Raw genomic sequence first — 25,873 nt, forward strand, 5'->3', positions numbered from 1 at the left:
CTGTAAATCTTTCAAGCTAGACAACAAATAATAGCTAGAAACATAGACAACGTAGGACAAAAATATGTGAAAATATGTAATATGTCCTTCAGTACCCTTCCACAGTGTTCCATTGTCGATGGAAATGCACTGATGAACACCTGTTTGGAATGTTCAAAGCCACAAAGGCACTGGTTCAATACTGGGACATCACCTGTGGTGTAAGTGCGCTCTGAAATGTATGAGCAAGGTTAACCGAACAGAAAAAAGCTCTTTGAAATGTGTCAACAAATAATAGTAGTGTGTAATTATGATAAAACGCTGTCATTACATTCCATGTGGTTCTATCAGTGCCTGAGACAAAAGGGACTTGATTGCTGCTGAAGAGAAAATTGGTGTTACAGGCTCTTTTCATCCAAAATTAGAAGTAATTAGTGAATGACTGAGGGATCAAAAGAGATGATGAACTCTCACAAACTCAATCTTTGCCTCCAGCAAGGTGAAACCACAGCACTACACATTCCTTTTCTTTTTTTTTTGCAATGAAATAACTATTTCCCCTTCAGGATAATGGCACTTGCAATTCTTCATTTTCAGAAATACTGGCAGCTCAGAAAATGTGAGTGTGGTGGTGCTGGAGAATGTGTAGTGTGGAGAAGTGGTTAGGGAAAGACCGTTCAGATACATGTTCAAATACTGTCCACTGAATCCGTATACTCGGACAAGCTACCTGCCTGAACTGATTTAGTACATATCCAGCTGAGTAGATGCAATGATTACTGTAAAAATGATAGCATGAGTGAATATATAATGTAACGCTTGAAAAAAAAGAAAATTTATAACTCAAAGAAAGCCCAGCTCGCTCAGGGTAAGTGATTGAGATTACTGACGTAACTGTGACTCAGCTTCCACATCACATACGTACACTGCGACAGTCACTGACCAGGCGGCCATATGCCGAGGTTCATAAATACTGTAGGAGGTTGCAGGTCTCGATACTTGATATGGGCTCTACTGTTGTATCATTGTTCAAAACTATGTACCCTAGGGCAATGATAATCTTACATATTATGAATTGATCATGTGTAAAAAAAATGCATTGTGTGAGGTGGCCTGGAGGAAGGTTGCCTACTGGAACAGCACATAAAGTCCCACTTATAACCTTGGCACAGAGCTCTTCAAATCATATTGCAGCTTTACCACATTGACAAGTAGGATACATTTGCTATTCACACTTCATTGTTTAGAAAAATGCAATTGCATTATACATTATTAATATTTTTTTATTTAAAAGTCAGTTTAGTAATTCAATTCAATACTCAAAATGCTTCTCAATGATGCTTGAAAGATTAAAAACCAATCTGATGAAATGTTTAACATCCTACTGCAAAATTCAATGGCCCCATAGAAAAAATACTGTATGTAATAAAAATACACCAGGATAAAGAAAGCTCTTTTTTTCATTTCAATATATATTTGTATTGCTTGTTTTATTTATTTTTTCTTGAAGTGAAAGCCTACAGAGTAGTAAATCTCCAGAAACAGGACTGGGCAGCCCAATCCTGTAAAGAGCAACGTACAAGCAGAATTTAACCGGACTTAATTTATGCCAATGTTCAGCACTTAGTATTAGTAATATCAGTTGTTCCCAAGTCAAAACTTTCTTGGCCCTCTGAGTATTGTGGTATTTATTCGCTTGAATACCAAACTGAAGATGTCTGCCAAGCTACATGACCACTTCCTTGTAAAATGGAGATTTAAGTGGCGCATAACTTGAGCAGGAAAGTGTTCAGAATGCATAATTTCCCCACTGCTTGTGATTATATGCAGACAGGGAGGCGGGGCATCAGGGCCGGAGGCACAGCGTGAGACTGGCACACCTGCTATTCGGCAACTCCCCGGGCAGGACGTGGGTGCTGGCCTTGCCCACCAGGAAGCTGACGCGGTCGTAGAAGAGGCGTGGGTACAGCAGGAAGAAGGGCATCTGGTTCTGCTGCACCAGGTCCAGCGGGTCAGGGGAGCCCTGGCACAGGGCACCGCTGGAACAGCTGGGCTGCTGGCAGCAGTCTGGGTCCACACAGTCCGTCAGTCCATCTGAAACACACACAAACACACACACGCACGCACACACACACACACGCACGCACGCACACAGACACACAAACAATTCCTTAGGTCCTTCTTTTCCCCTTTCAACACACAAATGGCATCCAAAGGTTACCCAAAAGTTATCAGTGCCTCTCCTTAAAACTGCACTTGCTGTGCACCACTTGAGCATAGAGACAGTTTATTCAATCAAAGGTTTACTCCATTGAGAGAAGTATTGACTACATTGCATCCAGTTAACTTATTTGTTTGTGCCAAACTCACTTTGATTGGTCTATCAATCTTAGTAATCACCTAAATAACAATAATAAAATTTATTTAACAAAGCCAATTACATTAGCCCTAGTTATACAGTTCTTAGCTTTAGTTATAACATGCACAAGAGAAAAAGGAGACAGTAATTGAATTGGATTTGATACCAATATATACACTGTCTAGGAGCTTCTACATTCTCTCAATACACAGGGGTCCAGAAGCAAAGAAGCAAATAACAGCTAATTCTGAAAGGTGAAAATTCAACACTGCATATGAGAACATAACACCACTAGGTTGTTCAGTCCACGTAGGCTTGTAACTTTGCTACAGTATTAAGTGAATCTAACACTGTGCCATGCTTTGTCATGCCAGCAAAAGTTTCATGCTTTGTCATTACAGTGAAAGTGTCAATTGTTTACAGCCTAATATAATTTCTCATATTCTGCAGTCACATGTGCTACATTAATTTTGAAGAAATAATAAATTATGATTATGAGGATAATGATTATGACTACTACTACTACTAACAACAACAATAATAATCATTATTATTATTATTAATGCCGAATAAAGTATTTCATTTTTATTCAAATGTATTTTAAGAGATGACTGTCTACTTGCAAACACATGGTTAGTCAGTAAAAATGTGTTAAATTAGATAAGACAGGTTGCGTTTGAATTTTATTTAAATGCATCTCATCCCAAGTGTAGAAACATAGCAGAAGCACAAGAACTATGCAGCTCCCTGCTTACAAATATAACCTCCTGCTCCCAATCCAGCATCTAATTACACATTTTCCACTCACAATAATAGGCTGCAAAATTAATGAGATCTTCAACTTTACAGCATTAGCAATGACTCCGTCAGTCGAGGCTCAGTTCATTTCTTAAGATTAAAACAGGACAATTAGGACATAGGCGGCTGCTGAGTAGCAACATTTTGGGTCACTGTTACCTGGGGGAAGCAATTATAAATGAGTCGGTGTCAATGTATTTACCTTTTTACTAATTTTACCACTGGGTGCCTCTAAGCATCACCTTTAAACAGCACCCAGACAGATAATAGACCCCGGAAAAACCTCATGGTCAAAAATATATCCCAGTTTGCTAAATGAATCCTGCCCTCCATGCTGCTTTTAGCAAGGCTAATGAGAAACAGAAGTGAACAGGTAAAACTGCGGAAAAGACCTAATGAAAAGATTATTCCGAAAAAGCACCATTTTCATGTTATTGGGCTAGTTCAACAAAGACACACAGCTAATTGGAACATTTAGGACCTTAGTACATTTTCGGATGAGAACATTCTACTAAGGCGATCTTGGTTATCATTTTCAAATAAGTAAATAGTATGACAACATTTTGTTACTAGTATATTAGTTAATAGTACTAGTACATAATAGTAGATTAGGCTGAAAGAATGTGTTATTAACAAAATGCTTTCATTTTTCAAAATAATGAAACGAGATCGGCTGTATAGCTGCAATTGTTCTCAAAGCTTAAAGGCTAAGCGGCTAATTCTTACAATATATGCAATGAATGTGACAGAATGACTTCGCTGAATGTAGCAGTCATTTCTCCCCATGCCCAAGTTCGTCATTCACCCATGCCATTGGTTATCACTATTTCAGGGCCAGCATGGTATTTTTTTTTTTTTTTTAGAAAAGAAGCTATTCATTTTTAAGGTAGTTTGAGAAGATTTTTAGGTGTGATATTAAATTTCTGCTGCACAGGCTTTTCAACAGTGCACTTGGACAGCTTAGATGAAACTTTAGTCTATAGTATTCTAATCCAGCTTGTGTTGTGGCCGAATTTCTGAAGACTCCTTGACCCCTCTGCAATATGGGCTGCTTCGATAAACCACGGACTGGTTTGAACCTACTGTGCAGCCACCAGTTCCCATTTGCACAGATTAGACTACAGGTGTCCTTGATGCATGGATTACACCAATTAAAAAAAAAAACCCTCACCACAGTGCCCCCTCCAGTTTCCCTTAGCCTTGCTGCAAGCAGACTGCACAGCAAGTGTAGATGGCAGGGTTAATTTTGCAAGCAGAGATTAATTTGTGACCAAGGGCCCTGTTGCTGCCTAAAACATAGATTTTCCATGAGCGTCCATTTCCTCTGCCCATTGGGTATGTGTCTCTCCGAAGTCCTTAGTATGCATAGCTTGATCAAAGTAGTTTGTGTTGTATGATGTTACACACTGGCTCAGATCAAAATGGCTGTTCCGCATGATGAAAGCACGCATGTGGTTTTTTTCGCATCAAAGCCCTTTGCAAATGCGCGGAGAGACTACTTAAAATAATGCGCATCCGAATGAGATTCCCAAGCTCCCAACCTGCTAATGATGGGCGTGAGAATTGAAAAGTCAACAACCTACAGCTGGCTGGAAGCTTCATTATCTTATCTCTTTTCATCGCTTCGCTTGCGTAAGGTCATTAATTGCCATTTAGTTTTCCTAATTGCCGTCTTAATGAGGCCTCGTTTAAAGTATGAATGGCATGCGGGATGAGATCTTGATCAGACGAAGGCAGAAATACGCTTCGGAACTGAATGTACATTTCACCAGCCAGTCACTGGAAATATCTGTTTCCTCGTCTTTTGCAAAAGCGCCTGGCCAATTTAAATCCGTTCCTCTCCCTTCCATCTGGGCACACTTGTGCAGGACGCATGAATATTCAGTTTACAGGGAAGTTACTGCATAGACTAAAATTTGGCTAACCACATATGGAGGTTTCAGCCTAACTGAAATGCTTCAATGTTTTTTTTCTCATTATGTATGAGTATGAGTTACTGAACTTGTTGTGTAGGAAAAAGTATTATTTGTACTTGGCTTTTGTCAAAATAAAGGACAAAGGACCATAGTGGATAGATTGAAAGGTCAGTTTGCTCAAGGGTGAAGTTACATGAAGGTTATATCAATTAAATACTACGCCAGAGCACATAAATAATGTTGCGCAGTGACGCAAAACATAAAACAACCTTTTATAAAGGTCATTTATTTGTATTTACTGTACTTAACCTTTATTTAACCAGATAAGTTATTGAGAGCAGTTTATTTTCTCTAATAATGACGTTGTGATCAAGAGATGTGAATATTAGAAGATATGATCATCAATATGGAGATTATATAGATGATGAATATAATGAATCTTAGAACAAAAGGTGGTTGTGGTAATAATGACTACTGAGTTAAAGTAAAGGGTGGAGTGCTTGGTGTGTTAAAGATGACCACCCAGTTAGAACGTCAAGGCTCCTGAGGCATGATTACATGGTTCTTGTATTGTGTTTCTACTTGTTGTTCATCATCTGCATTGCATGTATTTTTGCCAATATGGTTGCTTTGAATATAATAAAATAAAGAATATTAAGCCCCAATTTGCTTAATTTTGGAAGCAGTTTTAATAATATGAATAGCTAAATCTATAATAAAACAATGGAAGTACAATCTTGAGTGTATATGCTAATGAACTGAATTCAGAACACTAATGTAGGTCTGACATTCCTCAGATTTAATTGGATGTGCAGTTGCCCTTTCAGTTGGCTTTTTATTAGTCTTCATGTATTTCCTTTGCTTGAAGCAAGTTGCATAAAATGAACTCTGCAATATGGGGATATCTGAAACTAGACGAGCAGGGAAAGGTGTTGGAGTCATCAGGCTAGAGCCACATTTTAGCACATGCATGGATTGCTACGAGAAATGCAATAAAATTAAATGCAAAACGGAAAACAAAATTTTAATGAATGTGATTTAGTGTCTGGGGAACACTATTAATCATACTAAACAGTCTAGTTTTATGATGTGGTGAAATAACTCATTTCTGAACACCATTGTACATTTATCTTTTACGAGATTCCTTTACAACACATAACTCTCACTGAGAAAAAAAATCACTTAACAATTGATGTTTACCTTCAGAAAAGGGACAGAAAGATTTATTACTTCTACTTTATCTAAATAAATGGTATAGGATTACTATAAAATGGATTTTTGGCTGAAAGCATACAGTATATAAGGAAATGCAAACTTGCACACCCTTCCATACCATACACGCTATAGTATTGCCAGAATTTATTTAATTAAAGACAGTTCATTTCCATTACAGCAAAACTGAATGCAGTGTTGTTTTTGTATGGATTTCTGTAATTATTTTTATGACACACATCTCACACCCTCACCAGCCACTGACCCAGCCACTGGTCCCATCCCACAGGCTCGCCAGAATTATTTTAAATGCTCGTAATGCACATGTACTCGCATGTTCCCTAATGGACACGGGCACAGCGTTAGGCCCTCACCACAGGAGCTTAGGACCGCTTCGCCGCCTCTGAGTGCGTTGTGTTCGTTTGGAAGGTGGGTCAACAGTGGCACTTGAAAACAATTGAATGGAGAGTGAACGGGGATCAAGTGGAGTTGTTGACCTCCGCAAAGCCCTTTCAAAAACAGGCACGGTGCTCTGGGGCATGTGAAGCAGCATCAACTAGTGTTCTAAAAGAGGAGCGGCAGAGAATGTTGTTTTAAATGCACCAGGTGTCGGAACCTGTTTTTTTTTTGTGACTAAAAAGCTTGGTTATTTATCAGTTTCAGGTGAGTATCAGCCGTCATCAGATGATTCCTTTTTATTTCACTGTGTCTAAAGTAGCAGTTGCATCTGTGCAGATTTCTCAGGAATTGGGTTGCTGTAAATCAGCGATATTCAATCTGGCTCCCGATCAAGGAAACCAGGTAAGCCGAGTTAACTGTGCAATCAGTCCCTATGATTGATCAAATAAATGCTGAATAACAATGAAAATTTCACCCTGTGATTCTCAGAGTAAAAAGGCAAGAGTAAATGCCAATGTGCTAAGCGATTTCAAACATAACAAAGAGCTGAAAGACAGATATTAAATGGTTTCACATGTAGAGCACTTACTGTCACATTAGAAACAAAAAAAGTAATTTGTCTCTAATAGTCGATCTTTATATAACTGGAATTGTTTCTAACCATGCAAAACCACAAAGAAATGGGTTGCAGTTTATTCTATCAACACACCGATTGCTATTCTTCCATTGTTTTTAGTTCAGTGGTTATGGCTACAGTACTTTGTTCTCACACAGTCAACAGGCTACAAAAGCCGTTAGGATAGCTGCATTCTTCCTCTTGGTCTCCTGCCAGGAAAATGACATTTAAAGCATGTGACATTTTCTGCTTAAAAGAAAAGGTGACATACTGAGAAGGTTATGGTTTAATGGACAATCAAATGTGTTCCAGGGGAAAAACTATATTTTGCTAAAAGATTAAAGCAGCTTGCAAACCAAACCAAATACATACACGCACGCACGCACACACACACACACACACATGCACGCACACACACGCACATATACAATGTATGTATACACAGATGGGTGATGAATTAAATGAAAAAACAACATAAAGTTTCTTAGTACAGTGTTGGTCCACCACGAGCCACCAGAACAGCTTCAATGCGTACTGGCATAGATTTTAAGTCTCTGGAACTCTACTGGAGGGATGGAACACCATTCTTCCAAAAGATATTCCCTCATTTTAATGATGATGGTGGAGAGCTCTGTCTGATGCAACAGTCCAAACTCTCCCATAGGTGTTCAATTGGATTGAGATCTGGTGACTGCGGAGGCCATATTATATGATTCACATTATTTTCATATTCATCAAACCATTCAGTGACCCCTCGTGCCCTGTGGATGGGGGCATTGTCAACCTGGAAGAGACCAGTCCCATCAGGATAGAAATATTTCATCATAGTATAAAGGTGAGCATAACTTTATATTGATTTGCAGTGACCCTTCCCTCTAAGGGGACAGTGGACTCAAAACCAGGAAAGTGTCCTTTTCATTCCCCTGAATGCCTCTTAAATTCTCAGTCACCTGAGGAAGAGTTGCTGTTCTATTTTTCCTCACATATCGCACTAATGCACAAGCATCACAGTCACTGAATGTGCACTTTCGACCACAATTTCCGACAGTATTTACTGATGTCTTTTCCATAGATCTAAATGCAGATGTCACTTTGAAACTATTGAAACACTAGCCAGCTTTTGTCTTTGTGACTGAAGCTCCTGCCATCCGTGCCCCAATAATGAACCCTCTTTCAATGTCACTTAGATCTTTTTCTCTTGTCATTTTGATACAAAATCAAGCTCAACTGAGCCTGCTCATCATTTTTATACATGTCACAGAGAATGATAGGATGTTAACTGCTTAATTGTATCATGCAGTACACCTGTATGGAAGCATCTGCTTTTGTCATGTTTCTCCACTAATTTATTCAGGTTTTTCCCATAATTTGTCTCCCATCTATATATATATATATATATATATATATATATATATATATATATATATATATAAACACACAACGTTAAAAAATAAAGAAATAAAATTCTGTGGAAATAAAATTTTAAAAAATACAGAAATAAAAATGTCAGAAAATGTAATTTGTCTATCTTTCATATGCTGCATATGGGTTCATGCCCAGCATGGGAAAGTAGGATTACACGCTGCTAGCTTGCTTAAACTGAGCTAAGTTGAAAAGGAATGAAAATAATGGCCACATTAGTCAGAAATGAAAATGTACTGTAACTCTTTGCTCTCTCTGAAATTCGTTCTGATCTACCGGAGGGTTTTTAGGATTAACATGTCCAAGCAGTTTAATCTCCTTCTCCCTGAATTTGAAACATAATATCTTACAATAGCTATTTCAAAATATTGCTCTTTTCAATATGTGGGAAATCTGCTTTACTAGCAAATGACTCCATTACAGGAAAATACTTTACAAATAAAAATAACAATAATAAGACTTGAGAATCAATTTCAGCATCAGCGAAAGTATTTGGGTGCTCATTGCTAAGATGAACTCTGCTCTTGCTTTGTTTAATTTCATAGGCATGTTTGTTTTCATTTTCTTTTTCCAAAAAACAAAAAAAACTGTATTTGTTGAGCTTCGGCACAGCGAGGGGGACAAACATCAAAGACATTAACCTACATTGAGGAGATGGAAACCTATTTGGCAGCGAAACAGTGTCATTTATATTCCCCTGCTTCGGACGGCACCGGGGACGAGGTGCGGTGGCTGGCGGAAATCTGGAACGCTTGTATTTTTTTCCGTGACAGGGAGAATTCCACGCGGGCCGAGAGTGATGAGGGAGGCGAGGGGCATGTTTCCGTCCAATTCTCTCAAGCCCGACTGTCATCAGCCTCGGAGATTAGCGCGCCGATCTCCCGCGGGTGGGCGGCGGGGGCAGGGGGGCAGGGCGGTTCGGAGGCGGGAAACGGGGGGGGTGGGGGACGAGAGAGAGAGAGACGGGGTCGGCCGCTCTTCGCGGGGACCTTACCTCCGTCGTTGTCGGCGCTGTCGTTGCACTCCGTCTCCATGACGACGTTGCAGCCCACGCCGTTCCAGCCTGCCTGGCACACGCAGTGCCACCCGCTCTGCTCTAGCGTGCATCTACCATTGCCGTTACACAGACCCGGGCAGCCATCTACATCAGGGACAATGACAGGGACAGTGATGTAATGCTCTCCTCCCTCTACAGTGTGGGGCAATTATCGCTTATCCATCATGTCATTATGAAATTGCAATTCAGATCCTGCCAGTTCAGACTAAAGAATTACATCCCGTGGGAAGAAAACCTAATATGTGCAAACTAACTCTTAGGGCTGCTGCATGCTATAGAGGCCATTTTAGAAAATCTGCTTCCATGCTAATGCCATATGCCAGTATTCAGTGAGTAAACTCCATACTCAAAGTCAACAATGACAGCAATTTGTTTATGGTGTCACAGCTGTGACAGTACGGTAGCTACTGTAGAACTGTGCTGTGGAATGTGTCAGTCATCTTTGATAAGTGCCCACCTTCATCAAAATTACATGTATAAAAAACTGCACATTACATAAAGTAATTCCATTAATATTTCATATTCCATTAAGCTGTCTCTTAACCTTTTTTCTATTTTCCTCACAGAAAGCCATTGTGAAAACAGTGTTCAACACTCTGGAGGAATGCATGAGGGTCACATTTAAAAATACTTACACCTTTGTCTCATGCCAGACATTATCAGTCAGGGTTATTCACAATGTTGCTGGACTACACATGGAAAGCTATTTCACGTTTGTCACCATTTGGACTTAAAATTGATGAATTTATTTACATTTTTTCCCAAAGACTTGGCAGCCTTTTCTGATCTGCATTCAATGTTGTGGTCTGTATGAGCCTGAATACATCAGGTCCTGCCAATACATTACTGTATACATTAAAAATCCCACGCAGTTTTACAGCTCATGCAATGCATGTACACAATGCTCATGGATTAATGAGTAGGGCCTATCATAAGTGTATGACTTTTTACATTATTATTATTTATTTATTTATTTATTGTTTCCGGTAGATCAGTTCATACACAGTAAAATGCACAGTGTTAATTCAACCCTAGAACGTTTATGCCACGGCCCTGGAGCTTATATGAGTCCATTCCAGCCAAGAGTTTATTTACCACTGAACATTTTACTCTGTAACACTATGCAACAGTGGTTGTCACAAGATAAATTTTATATTTGTGTCATAAGAGCTACAAGAACAACAACATAGGTACAGAATAGCAAAGTCATAAGTAATAAAGCGTCAAGCTTTAATAAATAAAGCTAATCAAATATAAAAGTAAATATATTTAATGGAAGTCAAGTTTGTTTATCTTATTACCAAGATAAACAATTAAACAAACTCAGCTTACCTTTCACAACAGCATCCAAGTAGTGTGCTGACAAATACCAGAAAATAAGGGAATTAGATTGCAGTGTCTCAGTTTGATATAACGTTTTAAATAAATAACTGAAACTTAATAATTAACTTTGCTAAAAGGCAATTATCAAAATGGGATCATCAAGATAACTCTGTATTATATACTTCGTGATGGAAGAGCACTTCATTAATGAACACTTGATTAAAGCAGAAAACATGACTGCATTTGGGAAAACAGTCTCAAAATAGAAATGCCATTTTTACGATGCCCTCTTTGTGACTAATATGGGCTGGGAAATAAAGAAATGTATATCAGGTTTACTTATCGGAAGATTTGGTGGACCTCTGAGTCTCTGACCTTTATTATTTTCCTCAGGGGGGCCTTTTGCACAAACAATCGTACTACACGCACACTGACACACTAACACCCACACACACGCACACATACATACACACACGCACGCACGCACGCACGCACACACACACAAACACACACACACACACACACACACACACACATACAAACACACACACACACACACACACACACACACGTACACACCCACACACACACGTACACACACAAACACACACAAACACACACACACACACACACACAAACACACGCACACACACACACACACACACACACACACACACAAACACACACACACACAAACACACACACACACACGTTTTCATGGTTCCTATGTAATGTTTGGGAGAACGAGAGGAGAATGGGAATGGGATTCGTCCTGGATGACTCACCGATAGTGCAGTGGTCTCCTTCCCAGCCCGGGTGGCACTCACACTTCCCATCCCGGCACTGTCCATGCTCCTCGCAGCGAGGGTGACACGCCCGCTGGTCGCACCCCAGCCCCTCCCAGCCGTCCTCACACTGGCACCGCCCTTCCGAGCACACGCCGTGGCTACCGCAAGGCACCGGACACACCTCTGTAAGGTCAAGGGGAGAGGAAAACCCAGTGAGGGTGTAATCCACTAATCCCTGGGAGCATGCCTCGTGTGCTTATCTTTGAGTAAGTACTCTAATGAAATGAATGAAAAAGGTTGTGCTCTGTTTAATCACAAACATGCAAGTGCTTAAAAAAATGCATACATTTATAATGTAGGCTAGCTAATAAGCAGCCACTGGTTTGGTTTCACACTTTGGGTGAACCGTTCTGCATTTGTGTAATACATTTTCACTTCGTCATCATATGAATGTTCGCTATCAGGTTTTGATAGTCTGTCACTAATGATGTCAGCACTTCATACTTATCCTTAGCACATGCATTAACTGGCTTACTGCTTGGAATTCGAGCTGATTTGTGCAGATTGGGTGATCTCTACCTGCGATCACCTTGTACAGCAGACAACAGTCTAGTTCCTTGCTCTGCTCTCAGTTTTAGAAAAGCTTTCACATCTATCAAATGAACCAGATTTAATCGGCAAACATATTCACGTTTGGAAAACTGCCATATATATATATATATATTTTTTTTTTTTGTTTTTTCCAGGCTATGAATCAGAATTATAGGATTAGAGCTTCATGTCAGTTACTTTAACTACAATTCCCATAAATAACAAACAGTGTTTATATCAATAAGTCTATTCAAGACATGTTTTATACATTCACATTTTCACCATATTTCAAAGAAACAACTTGCATCAGGTTTCAATCAAGAATTGAGTATATACTTGAATATATAGAATGAAACATACATGCATACATACGCACAAAGAAAGGGAAACTACTTGCTGAGATTTTTCAGTGCATTGTGGTAGAGTGAATCTGTCAGTAATCCTCACACGATATTCTACTAAATCAAAATTTAAGTGGTTTAATACAGTGAATGAAAAGCAGACATTTAGCAAAAAATGTTCTATAAAGAAGAGATCCTATTAAATCATTAACTTCTGAAAGAATTCTCACCACCCAGGGTACTCTTTCTCTCCTAACTTCAAAGGCCAGAGGAGATGAAAAAAAAAACATTAAAGGAATATTAAAATAAATTTTTGCTTTCTTTTTTACTGCTCCATTTTACAGCCAATACACGAGAGAGAGAAAAGCTAAAAAGCTAATAATCCATATGAAAAGGAACATTCCCGATTAATTTCTGAGCTGTGTATTTAGACTCTAGTAGTGTGCTTGCAGGTGCATGCGCTCCAGCTCTGTTCCATTCAAAGTTTTTAATACTGTCATTTTTTGCCATTACACAATGAATCATTTCCATAAAAATGGAAAGTTCTTCCTGCCCTAGAGCACCAAATCAGCAGAGAGAGGAAAATGCTCACAGCACACAAAGTCTACGTACCCATATGCAGCACAAAAAATATCAATTTGAATATACATTGGCTTTAATAACTATATTAAAATTGCAAGGGGTTTCCATGGCTCCCTCAAAATCCCATTGCTGCATTCCTATAAATATAATGATTACTGGTTTGAATTTCACATGAAAGGATGTGACTAAAAGTATGACAGACAAAATAAATTATACTTGTACTAGCTATACTGTAATTTTTCAACATGTGGAATATATTTTACTTTGACCAAAATTGCACATTTTCAAATGACAAATGTATTTCCAAAAAAATAATACACAATTACTGCTACCTGTTTTCAGTACTCTGTATACCCTCCCCAGGATAACTGAACTAAGCCTTCTGCAGTATGTTTTATGAGATTGGAGAACACATTGAGAGGGATTATTTCCCGTTCCTTCGGAGTAAGCTTGTGGACTGCCCTTTTCAATTGAAGCCACAGGTTTTCAGTGGGGTTCAAGTATGGAGACTGAGATTGCCAATGGAAAAAATGATTTGCTTTTTTCTATTTATTTTCTACCCTATTTCTGGTATTTATGTAGATCAACAACCATTTATCTCGTTCTACTATTAATTACAATTCTGTTTAAATATCTGAGCACAAAGTGGCTGTTGGTTTATTTATTTGTTGGTGATGTTCTGTTCAGGTATGCAGTTTGACTGGCAAGGTCCCCTGAAGAGTAGCATCATCACTACACATAGCTGTGTACAACCAATATGTCAAAATCTCTGAAAAAAATGTTTTCATATTTACAAAGGTTTCTTTGATTGAAATCTGCTAGTCCCAAGGCTTCTGAATTTAATTAGCACATGGACACTAATTTTTCACATGCAATATTAATCAAGATCTCTTAAATTATCTAAAGCATAATTAATGACTGTGTCACTTGAGTATGAGGTTCCTAAATTAAGTGCAGTAATGAGCCTATCCCACTGCAAACTACATTTTGATATTCAAAAACCCATTTGCCTCATTCTTCTGACAAAACGTGTTATTTAAGGATGGGCTCAGTCCATAAAGACACAGGCTGTGCCCTGTAGTCACAGACTCCAGCCTTGGACATGCAATTAGATGCAGCCAGAAGTGCCTGGAGACCACTGACCATGTACCGTTCCAGGGACGAGTTAGGTTAAAGTCAGCCTGGGTTCATTTTGTCGACACTGAATTAGTTACTTACAACTTTGCGTCGATGGACCACCAAATGTCACCAGGGAGAGATAGAGCTCTCCTCCTATCAGCGCTACCTCTCCCTATCTGTATTACTGTGTGATTAATAGGGTGCAAACAGGCATTGGTTTGGAGGTGCAAGTTCCAGAGGAGTGAACACACTTCAGCTGCAGTTCTCCTTCTGTGCACTATGGAAGCACAGCAGATTAGTAAAATGGGAATACATGGGGGAAGTGCAAGAAGCTCATCCTTAAACAGTCATATTTAAAACAATATTAAGATGGTGATATCGTGTGCTGAGTGAAACTTTGACTACAACTAGCCTTATGGCACATTCACATTCAAATTATATAAACTTTAGTATAATACATAAATACTTTATGCATTAATCATCTCACAGTTACCGATTATTATTCATGTTAAGTATTAATATTTCAAATTACATTTTTATTAATTCTATTTGAGATTTCTTTATTAAATCATGAGTTTCTTTTCACTGTTGACTTAGGATCTTTCACAAATCTAACAAATGTACTCCTGCAGGTCCAAAGCAGTATATCTCCACCAGTTTTTCCGACATGCATTTGCTATTACTTGTAATTGCATTTTGCATTCAGACTCACTAATCCTCTCCATGCATTCAAATGTGCCTCTGACTGAGGCAGCAGCACAGTTTAAAGTATACCAAGTACCGCTTTAGGCAAAGAACATTGATTGATTAATTTGCATTGCAAGGATTCTCTGTGCTGGACCTTTCGTTCAATACTTTATGAGCTATTGTATTTAGTTCCAGAAATGAGAGAGAGGGAGACGGGGGGAAGTAAATGGTCACATTAATGATTTATCTGTGTGTTCAACTCCCCAGTCATTAGCAAACATATAGAGCCCTGTTGTTTAGTACTTGAATTGAATTTGTGAGATTTTGTATATGTCTGTCTCAGCCAATATGGTTTCACTGAAACAACTACCCAACTTTAAAAATCACACACACACATAAACGCACACACACACACACACACACACATGCACACACACGCAAACACACGCACGCACACACACACACACACACACACACACGCACACAGCCCTGTGGGTAATATTGATTGCTTGAGCAGATACATTTTCTGTGCAGCTATATCTGTGCTGTCGGCCTTCATAGCTAAAGCAACACCCTCTTTCCTAGAACATGTATTCCCTTTTAGGTGCTGCTGTTTATACTGTAATAGATTTTATATTTAGATTAGATCAGTAGAATATGTCCTTGTCCAGAGTTTATCCAGAGACATTAATTACCATACACCATATACTGTGTAAGTCACCCTGGGTGAAGGCAAACAGGTAATGTTATATAAACACTAACACAATGTTCTTGTAACATGTACTAACACGTGCAACCTCACCTAATCCTGATTTTTTACACTCTACCCTGCCTTAAGAGGGTAATACATTTTTTCTTTAATAAAACAGAAAATCTGCTAATAAACATATTTTGCAAGATCAGTACTTTCCTTAAATAGTTTATGGAAAACCTTTAAGTTATTCTGTGCAATCCTCAAACCTTTCTGTTTTAGCACTCATGGATGTTTTTAAATAGGTAAATACACTACATGATCAAATGAATGCGGACACCTGACATCCAACATCTCATCCAAATTTATGAGCATTAATGAGGAGTTGGTGCACCCTTTGTTGCTATAACAACCTCCACTCTTTCGGGAAGGCTTTATGCTAGCATGCATGGAGCGTTGCAGGAATTTGCTTCCATTCCACTGATTGGGCGATTAGGCCTGGCTCGCAGTTGGCTTTCCAATTGATCCCAAAGGTGTTGAATGGGGTTGAGATCAGGGCTCTGTGCAGACCAATCAAGTACTTCCACACCAATTTCAACTATTTCTATATGGACCTCGCTGTGTGCCTGGGGGCACTGTCATGCTGAACCAGGAAAGGGCCTTCCCTAAACTGTTGGGGAAGCACAGAATCGTCTGGAATGTGATTGTACTGTATGCTGTAACATTAAGATTAGCCTTCATTGGAACTAAGGTGCATAGCCCAAACCACGAAAAGTAGCCCCAGACCAAGGGGTGTCCAGATACTTTTGGTCAAAGTGTACGTGCAGTACATAATAATGCCTGTCACTAACTAATTATGCATACTTTCTCACTCACAAGCAATATTTATCAATGTTTCATTTTGCTTGTCTTATCAATGTTTTATCTGTTTCTCCAATTCTGATAGAGTACCAAAATGAACTGATGTTCACAGCCCCATAGATGTATCAATACAAATAAATAAATAAATAAATCTTCAGTGGGCACACGCTTTGTGAATAGTGGTATTACTCTGCAGGATGTATCGATCAAAGATTATAACCTCATGACCCAGTAATAACCAGATTTGTGTAGAGGCTCACGATTAGGCTCCACAGATGGAAATGATTAGTTTCTCAGCAGACCAATCATATTTTCATTTCTCATTGTCATTTAGCATTTCTCACTGTCAAACCATCTGCAAAGCAAAAAGTTATTAGAGTTACACAGGATTCAAACCCATGACCTGCAATGCCAAAGTCCAGGGTACTACTCCTTACTGTACATCACAAGCTGCTAAAAAGGACTGTTTTGCATCACCATTGTAACAGCTTTTGAAAGGCCCACACTCCTCTCTATTATACTCAGTGTTTGCTGAAATGGCGGCCAGGAAATAAATAAATAAATACATAGAAACATAGAGCCTTTTTTTCTGCTAAAACCACACCCGGCATGGCTTTCCATGCTAATTGCATTTTATAATGCTATACATCACTTGAAAACATAAAGTTGGCTTGGCACAGTATGCATTTCATATAAGAGTGAATGGTTAGATGCATAAATGTGTTGATAAGTCATTTACATCTAGCAGAATATGGTCTGCGTGAAGTGATGGGGCCTCTTGAAGAAGCAGAAAACCAATTTCCACTGAGTAATTTTATTAATTTGCAAATAACTCTTACTGTTTCTGAGGCAGAAATTTGCATTCATTTGCAAGAAACAACAGTGCAAGTCCCCATATGGGATGGGGGAGATGGATGGTATGGAGGAAAACACCTTCTTCACACTTAAGGACACAATGGTGGACACAGGAAACAAAAACTATTTGGAATATAAGAGAGATTAGAGATAGTAGAAGTACAATTTTTTCCCCCGTTCCTTTAATGGTATTTAATGTAACTAGCAAGCAAGCTAATTTTGCATATTTGCAAGCACAGAAGCTAAGGCCTAGATCCAGGCTTTGCTTAATTGGTGTAAATATATTATCAAGTAGTGAACTATTATCAAGGTGAGCACTGTGTTGCTTTGTTTGGTGGAACCTATTGAGAGATTTGGTGATTTTGGGATCTCACCTATGTAGCAGTCAGAGCCGGTCCAGCTGGGGTCGCAGGTGCAGGTGCCGGTATCGGGCAGGTATGTGCCGTGTCCTGAGCACTGCTCCTGACAGGCTGGCAAGGGGGCGTCACAGCCGTCCCCACCCCACCCCGGCGAGCACAGACACTCCCCCTTCACACACACGCCATGGCCCGCACACTGAGGATCCAGGCAGTCCACTGAGGTGAAGAACAAAAAGAGCTTAATTGAACAACAACCATTAAAATACAGTACAGTAAATTTTACATTTAAGAAACATTTTGAATGACATCACATTAGATTTAATCATAGTGCAGTACATTAGCTACACATTTGAATTGCAGTAAATTTTCTTAATGATTTAAATCAAAGGTGGCCAATGTTTCAATTGACCTGTTTCCCTATCATGTGTACTTCAGAGGCAGGGAGGGCACAAGCCAAAAGAACGCTGGGCCTCATTCACAAAACATGCGTACGATCTGTTTGTTAACTGTGCTTACAAATGTTTCCACAAAAATTTCGGCATTCATCTTTTTTTTTTCTTATGTGAATTTGTTCTTTGATAAGATCAAAATCTACATGTGTTCGGAAATGTGCGTAAAGGCAAACCCAGAAGTTGTTTCTATTTTGAAGGCTTTATTATTCAGGCAGTCATTTTAAGTAGTGACAGACCTCAAGTTAACTACAAATTTTGATCAAAACAATTATTATATCAATTTTTTTTTTAATTAATTATTAAACATGTAATTTATTTTAACTACATTAACAAACCCATCTGAATAGCCTCAAATTGCTTATTAGCTTTTGCTTTCAATTTCAGTTTAGTTTTATTTAGTTTCAATTTCAGTTCAGGCATGCACATTCAATTCACGAACGATTGGCATTCATCCCCTGATACACTGGAATACCCATAGAATTGAAGGTCTGCGCATGTTTCATGAATCCCACATTGGTTTTTTGTAGGAACTTTTATTAACAACAAAAGTAAGAAGAATTTAAGAAAAGTTTTGTGAATGAGGCCCAGTATCTGTGCTATACTTTCAGAGTGTTGATTAGCTTTGCTCCCTAAATTGCATGGGGAGTTGCAAATGATAATTCGACCTGAAGAATTTATGTGCGATAGTCATAACCAAATTAATACTTCTTCCAGAAATCCTGGAATCCGCTAAAACCCCATAAAAATGTAAATACTGAATAACAGTGTTTTTTCCCCAAAGAAAACTGTCCAATGTGCCCTTAAGTATTTGGCACAAGGTTCTGGTGGCCTGTTGTAACTTTGCCTAAACTGATCTTAGAGTTAATAAAGGCTACCTCATGCATCTCATAAATTAGGCGTTGTTGCACTGCGATATAAACTAACATAACAGCTACTGGGGTATGAAAGTACTGCCCACTGCAACTCGGCACTCATCAAAGAATTAACAAACCACAGCACAATCCATTTTTCAGGATAGTTAATCACGCATAATTTCCATACACTTAACCTCATCCCCATACAGTTGGAAGCTCTAAAATATCTTCTTTGTTAAAAACCGTACCGCATTAACAAGATTCGCTGCCTTTATCAGACTCATTGGCCTAGGGCTGTTCCCAGAATATTGATTACAGACATGCCATCAGTTATCCCACTGGATACACCCACCTATTGACAATCAATCAATTTCAGTGTGTGAAACCTAATAACATCTTCCAGCTGAAAGGAAAGGGTTATATATATATATATATATATATATATATAACATATGCAAATGAGGAGGAGCTCTGTGTGCCAGACCAACTTCTGTGTATCCATTATCAGAATGCTGATTAAATAAGTGCTACACTGAACAATTTTTTTACTCTCAGTTTTTATAAAAAGGGGGGAACAGCACGTTTGCGGTGCAGTGTGCGAGTATTAATCAGGAGTCAGTAGAAGGAAGTCAGTAAACCGCGAGAGGTGGTGTTTGTGAGCGCGTGCAGAGCGGAGCGGAGGGTGGGGGCGGCACGGCTGAGAAAGTCAGTTAAAGGTGTGAAACGTCTCTGTGGTTTTGTGGGGGTTGAGCGAGGGGAGAGGAGCAGGGGAGGCGAGGTGAGGCCTCGCCTTGCTCGCAGTTGTTTCCCTTGTAGGCGGGGCTGCACATGCAGATGCCCTGGATGCAGGTTCCGTGGTTAGAGCAGGTGGGGTCCATGCACTGGTCCTCCTGCAGGTCGCACTCTGGGCCCTTCCAGCCCGGGTGGCAAACGCAGTGGCCCTTCTCATACTCCCCATTCCCACTGCACAGGACCGGGCAGGAATCTGCAATGACATGGCGGCTGGTGTATGACAATGTGTTTTTTTATAAGACGGACAAAGTTTGTCCTCAAACTTTGACGTGAAGCATAATCCTTAGTCATCCCTTGTGTTTGGTGATTACTGAACTCTCACATAACATTACATACAAACACCTTTGTTTATTTGTAAGTCAATGTTATGGAAACAGATATGGACTGAATGGATCCAGGCTATTGTCATTTTAAATGAAATGGGAACCATTAGCTGTAACAATGATATTATTTTTTCCAGGACTACCATTGTTAATTTCTTCTCACGTTAAAAAGGTTTCAAAGGCTTCGGAGAAATAGATTAACAGGTTTTTTTCAGTCAAAACAGCTGTTTTATGAAAAATCACTTCAAACAACTGCCACAGAAAATAGTTAAGCAAGGTGACACAAAACCATGTTTCACAGTCCTACCCTGTGGCTTTTTTTTTCTGAGTAAAAAAAATATGATTTATTACCCTCCACCCATCCCTGATTTTATACTGTGGCTAATTAAATTCACATCAGGTGTGGAACAACTGAACCAATTAGAACTGGCTGTTCTAAATCACTCACACAATAGCTGTACAAGGAAACTGTTTAAAGTGGGCCCAATGGAAGCTATCCATGATTGACATTTTTGAAAATAAACATCTGGGTACACATTAACACAAAAATTCAAAGACAATTTAATCACTACAACACAGGTGAACTGAAAACCAATAGGTCTATGTTGGCAAGAATGCGGACCCATCTGCTGCCCCAGACTGAAAACACACCTATTTCAACCTCACCCCGAATCACCTTTTGTTGAACTCTGAACATTTTACATGGGATTACTAGCACTGCCAATGCCAAATCTTAAACTGGATCCACTATCTCATTTGCTTCCTAATAATACAACTTCTCCCTCTTGAAACTACTCTGGCATACAAATTTTAAGATTAGGTACTGTTCATTGCCTAAACCTATGCACTTAAGTCCCTTTGGATAAAAGCATCTGGTAAATGTCATAATACAATGAAAATGTAATGACTACATTTTTATAAACTTGTAGTACATAGCTTCAATTGACCCTATTTCAATAATAAATTCATTGACTCAGTTCTGGTAATATGCCTCTTGGTAGTCTAGTCCCTAACTGTAAAATCACATTTCTTTCCTAGCTGTGTGCTATTGTGCGTCTCTTCCATTACAGATTACTCATAGCAGAAACCAACCTTACGTCCACCTTCCTTTCTTGACAATGTAGACAGCCTTCAGTATAGCGACAATGCTTTTGAAGACACTCACTTCTGCTCACTTCTTCAACTTTAAGCTGACCTTAGCCAGGCACTCTGAAACTCCAATTAATAAAGTTTTCCCTTGACCAGAATCTGCTGGCAGACTCCAGCAAAAAGCATATAAGGTGTGGAAAAAGTATTGTGCAGACATACCCAAGTCTTGGTGTGATGACACTGCATGTAAAGGCAATAAAGTGAAGAGTGAAGGTAGGTATTTTTCTCTCTTTTGCACTTAAGACTGTTCATCCCCCCTCTTTCAGACCGACAGGCCACTTGCTTTATTTGGCTTCAAAGCCGTCAACACACAACACAGAAATAAACCACAACAGGGAGGTGTGATTTGGTCAAAGCAAAGCCTTGAAGTGGTTATTTTGACTGCAAAGGCTGAGAGGGCTCATACCACAGCTACTTGCAACAGAAATAACTGTGCCCTCAAATAAATGTAAACAAAATTGCCGTGGAGCCATGTTGTTGATAACATTTTACTTTAGTCGTTATTTCAGTCGCAAATACCTTTTTCAACTGAACGAGAATTTTGGCTTGTGTATTTACTTGCAGCAGATGTAAGTCCAGTTCTGCTGGAATTATTTAATCACCATGCATTACACAGTTTATCTGTGTAGCTTAAATGAAAATAATCAACATCTCTCAAACTAGCACAGGTAGTCAAGGGAGTGCTTGCATGCGTATTAACTAACATTAACTGTGGTTTTTTATTCTGCTAAAGCCTAAACGTCCTGTGTTTTGCTCCACAAATGAGGTGGGAAGCTTGTTTCTGATATTATAAAGATGTTTTTTGCTCATGAAAAATTCAGCACCTACTGCTTAATAACTAGAAGCTTTAGCGTCTCTCGGTGTAGACACGGTGACCAAGAGGGTAAAGCACGGTCACTGATATTTCCAAAAGAGCTGGGAGTCTTTCAAGGGAGTATACACAGCCCTCAATTCTTCTCTAAATATAACAACATGCAAATACGGTATGGGAAAAAAATAAGCTGCAGTTGTGGTGATCCTATATAATTATTACTACCAGTTTGTCTGCTCTTGTCACATGTACTTCAGTCCTCCACCAACAAGGTCGATAGCCTTTTTGTCAAGCCAAGTGTCAAACAATTATCCCGACTGCACCACCCAATCATCTGCATTGATAAAGTAATTACCACTAATTAAGCAAAGACGATGACTGACAGTGTGGTTTCCAGGCGACACATGGTGAATTCAGTCTGGGACCTTTCAGATTAGGACCTTGGACATACTACAGTATTTAGAAATTTTGCACATGGAATGTTAGTTCTAGCTTGTAGCATTGGGAAACACTTACAATGAAGCAGTTATATCATGTTTACTTCACCTTATAAATGAAACAAATGTAGAATCAAATGAAAAACCAAGGTTCTAAATTATGTGATCAGATTTGATCATGGTCTGTTGTCTGTCTTCATTTCCACAAATCTAAGAGAAAGAGTGATATGCTTTGGGGAGGGGGGAACAGAGAAGAACCCTGTCCTGTAATCACAAAAAAAAAAATAATAATAATATAACAATTTTTTTTGTTAATTAAAAAAAAAACGTTCTGCCAATAGGGAAATTACTTGCCCAAGTAGTAGTGGCACAATGTAAGCACTGAGAGTTAAATGTGCTGAATTTGGCAACAAGGTCTTTGCACAGCTATTTCTGGCATAATGTGGCTCAAGAGGGTAAATAATCCCTCTGAACATGAAAGGCACCTAATGAAGAAAAATTAACAGCTTGTTAAAATTCTGAGATTGCAACTGTGGTTGGACCGAAAACCAGCATACACAGTGGACCCACAGGACTGAGTTTGGGAACCACGGATGAAGGCTAACTAAAATCACACACATTTTATTAATAAAACCATATGTTCTATTCTGACATAAGAATGACCAGCAAATCTCTCTGAAATACAGACTTGCCAGCTTGAATGCAATCAACTGTGCCCTTTAATACCTTTTTATTCCTGTCATGATAAATACAATTAAGGCTGTATACCATTTATTCATCTCTGTTATGTTTGTTCTCCCACAATGAATATTTTAATTGATCAATAAAGTGCTTCGGTAGCTTCTCGATAAAGTGTGAAGAAAATGACAAATAAACCACTGTCACGGATCTCCTTTATTTACTCCATTTGCTGGATGGCTTCACTCCTAGAGATATGCACAGCGGCCTGCTGAACAAAGCACATCGAATGCTGCTGTTTTCGTAACAGCTCACAGTTCTTTGCACTGCCAGGGATTTCGGACCCTATGAAAAGACCTCACATCGGGCCCCACCACCCCAGGCCTACCGTTGCCTAATTAGATCACAATTCTTTGAGGGCTGCTGTCAGTCAGGGCCCTTTGAATCATAATAACCCCGCCCCCCATACAGCATTCCTGAAGTTTAGTCTATACACTTAAATCCCAAATTGCACAAATGTGCCACACCTTCGCAATATGGAAAACTTGCAAGCTAGTTTTACAAAAGATTAAAATCCAAACATATTTTAAATGTTAAACATACTTTTTTTTTTGTAAAATAATCAATTTATTCTCTATTACTTCCACTTTCCATGATGAAAGACAGAGAAGCAAGAATAGAAATACACAGAACAGACTAAATTGAATGAATAAATGAATGAATGCTTAACAAAAAATAAATAAGTTAATAAATAAATCTGACCTTCAATAACCCCTTTTTATGGATTTCCATAATTTTATGCAAATAAATTTGAACCTGTATTGAAATGCTGGGTCAACATACAATTATATCCTGGCAGCAGAAACCCAGGAGTGAGAAAAAAAATGCTAATGGTATTCAAGAGAGATGCTCCAACCGAAAATGCATGTACGCTCTGGACGAGAACAAGGAACACGCCTTGCTGAGTGTCAGGTGCGTGAGTGCGTGCACGTAGCGCCCTGTCATGGCTCGACCTCCTGAAGGTCAGGCCGTCTCTCCCTTATTTTGTAGAGCGGATGCCATCTCTGTGTCTACGGTAGCGGCCGCTCGTGGCTACTCTCACTTCCCATTAGTCTTCATTATGTGCTTGCCACTTTTCCCAGGTCAGTAATAGGCCCATTAAGTTTGCTACAATAACTCACAGAGATTCGGCTTTAAAAAAAAAAGGTGTAGGAGTCAGATAAAAGTAAAAGAGTGCGATGGGAGAGGGAAAGACAGCTCCGAGCCTCAGAGCAGAAACACTGAAACGGGGCTGATTCATGGGCTTAGGGGATGCAACCCATGCTACTCAACCCATCAGGGCTGCAGTGTCTGCAGGGCTATTCAATCCAAAGACCTGGAGGGCTACAGTGTCAGCAGGGCTACTCAATCTAAAGACCTGGAGGGCTACAGTGTCAGCAGGGCTACTCAATCTAAAGACCTGGAGGGCTGCAGTGTCTGCAGGGCTACTCAGTCCAAGACCTGGAGGGCTACAGTGTCTGCGGGGCTACTCAGTCCAAGACCTGGAGGGCTACAGTGTCTGCGGGGCTACTCAGTCCAAGACCTGGAGGGCTACAGTGTCTGCGGGGCTATTCAATCCAAGACCTGGAGGGCTACAGTGTCTGCGGGGCTATTCAATCCAAGACCTGGAGGGCTACAGTGTCAGCAGGGCTATTCAATCCAAGACCTGGAGGGCTACAGTGTCTGCGGGGCTACTCAGTCCAAGACCTGGAGGGCTACAGTGTCTGCGGGGCTATTCAATCCAAGACCTGGAGGGCTACAGTGTCTGCGGGGCTACTCAGTCCAAGACCTGGAGGGCTACAGTGTCTGCGGGGCTATTCAATCCAAGACCTGGAGGGCTACAGTGTCAGCAAGGCTACTCCATCCTGGTATTGAAATGTTACAGAGTCAACAGGGCTACACCCCCATGGTCCTAGAGGGCTGCAGACCTAGCCGGTCAACTCAACCCTTGTCAAGAGTGTCTATGGGGCTAATAAATAAATATTTGAACCCTTGCATTGTCCTCAGGGTCAAAAATGACCATATATTGAGTTTATCAGCAATGAAAATACCCACATTTTAAAGATTCTTTTTGGAGTGACCCTACCATTATAAAAAGTTTAACATTTTTACACATTATAACACGTGGTCCACCATCAGGATACAAATATTATCCTATGAGTCTTTTTTAACCCTGAAGTTATAAGATAAGAAGTCAAAGTAATCAAAGTTAAGCACATCTATTACAGCAAAAAATAAAGTAAAATGAATTATGATGTGTGTTTTTTTAGTAAAAACGAGTGTTGTAGATTGAATAATTAATAATTACAGGCTCTCTGAACTGTAAAGTAGGAAAAGTTATTCGCCAATTTATTGATGAGTGACATGTTGTTTCTACATGAAA

General features: G+C 39.5%; 1 protein-coding gene across 3 annotated transcripts in view; it reads right to left on the reverse strand.

Annotated features, from left to right (window-relative positions):
• Positions 1 to 25,873, reverse strand: part of LOC118224254 (teneurin-1-like) — a 362,344-nt gene that overhangs the window by 62,135 nt on the left and 274,336 nt on the right. For all 3 annotated transcript variants that reach the window (XM_035411577.1, XM_035411576.1, XM_035411578.1), the window contains 6 exons: positions 20,052 to 20,246; positions 17,971 to 18,171; positions 11,867 to 12,052; positions 11,091 to 11,117; positions 9,696 to 9,842; positions 1,860 to 2,073 (listed from right to left, as the gene is read on the reverse strand). In XM_035411577.1, the coding sequence (XP_035267468.1) occupies positions 1,860 to 2,073; positions 9,696 to 9,842; positions 11,091 to 11,117; positions 11,867 to 12,052; positions 17,971 to 18,171; positions 20,052 to 20,246 (970 nt within the window). The remainder of the gene's footprint in view (positions 1 to 1,859; positions 2,074 to 9,695; positions 9,843 to 11,090; positions 11,118 to 11,866; positions 12,053 to 17,970; positions 18,172 to 20,051; positions 20,247 to 25,873) is intronic.

The sequence above is a fragment of the Anguilla anguilla genome, chromosome 3, assembly GCF_013347855.1.
Source record: "Anguilla anguilla isolate fAngAng1 chromosome 3, fAngAng1.pri, whole genome shotgun sequence".
NCBI classification, from domain to species: Eukaryota; Metazoa; Chordata; class Actinopteri; order Anguilliformes; family Anguillidae; genus Anguilla; species Anguilla anguilla.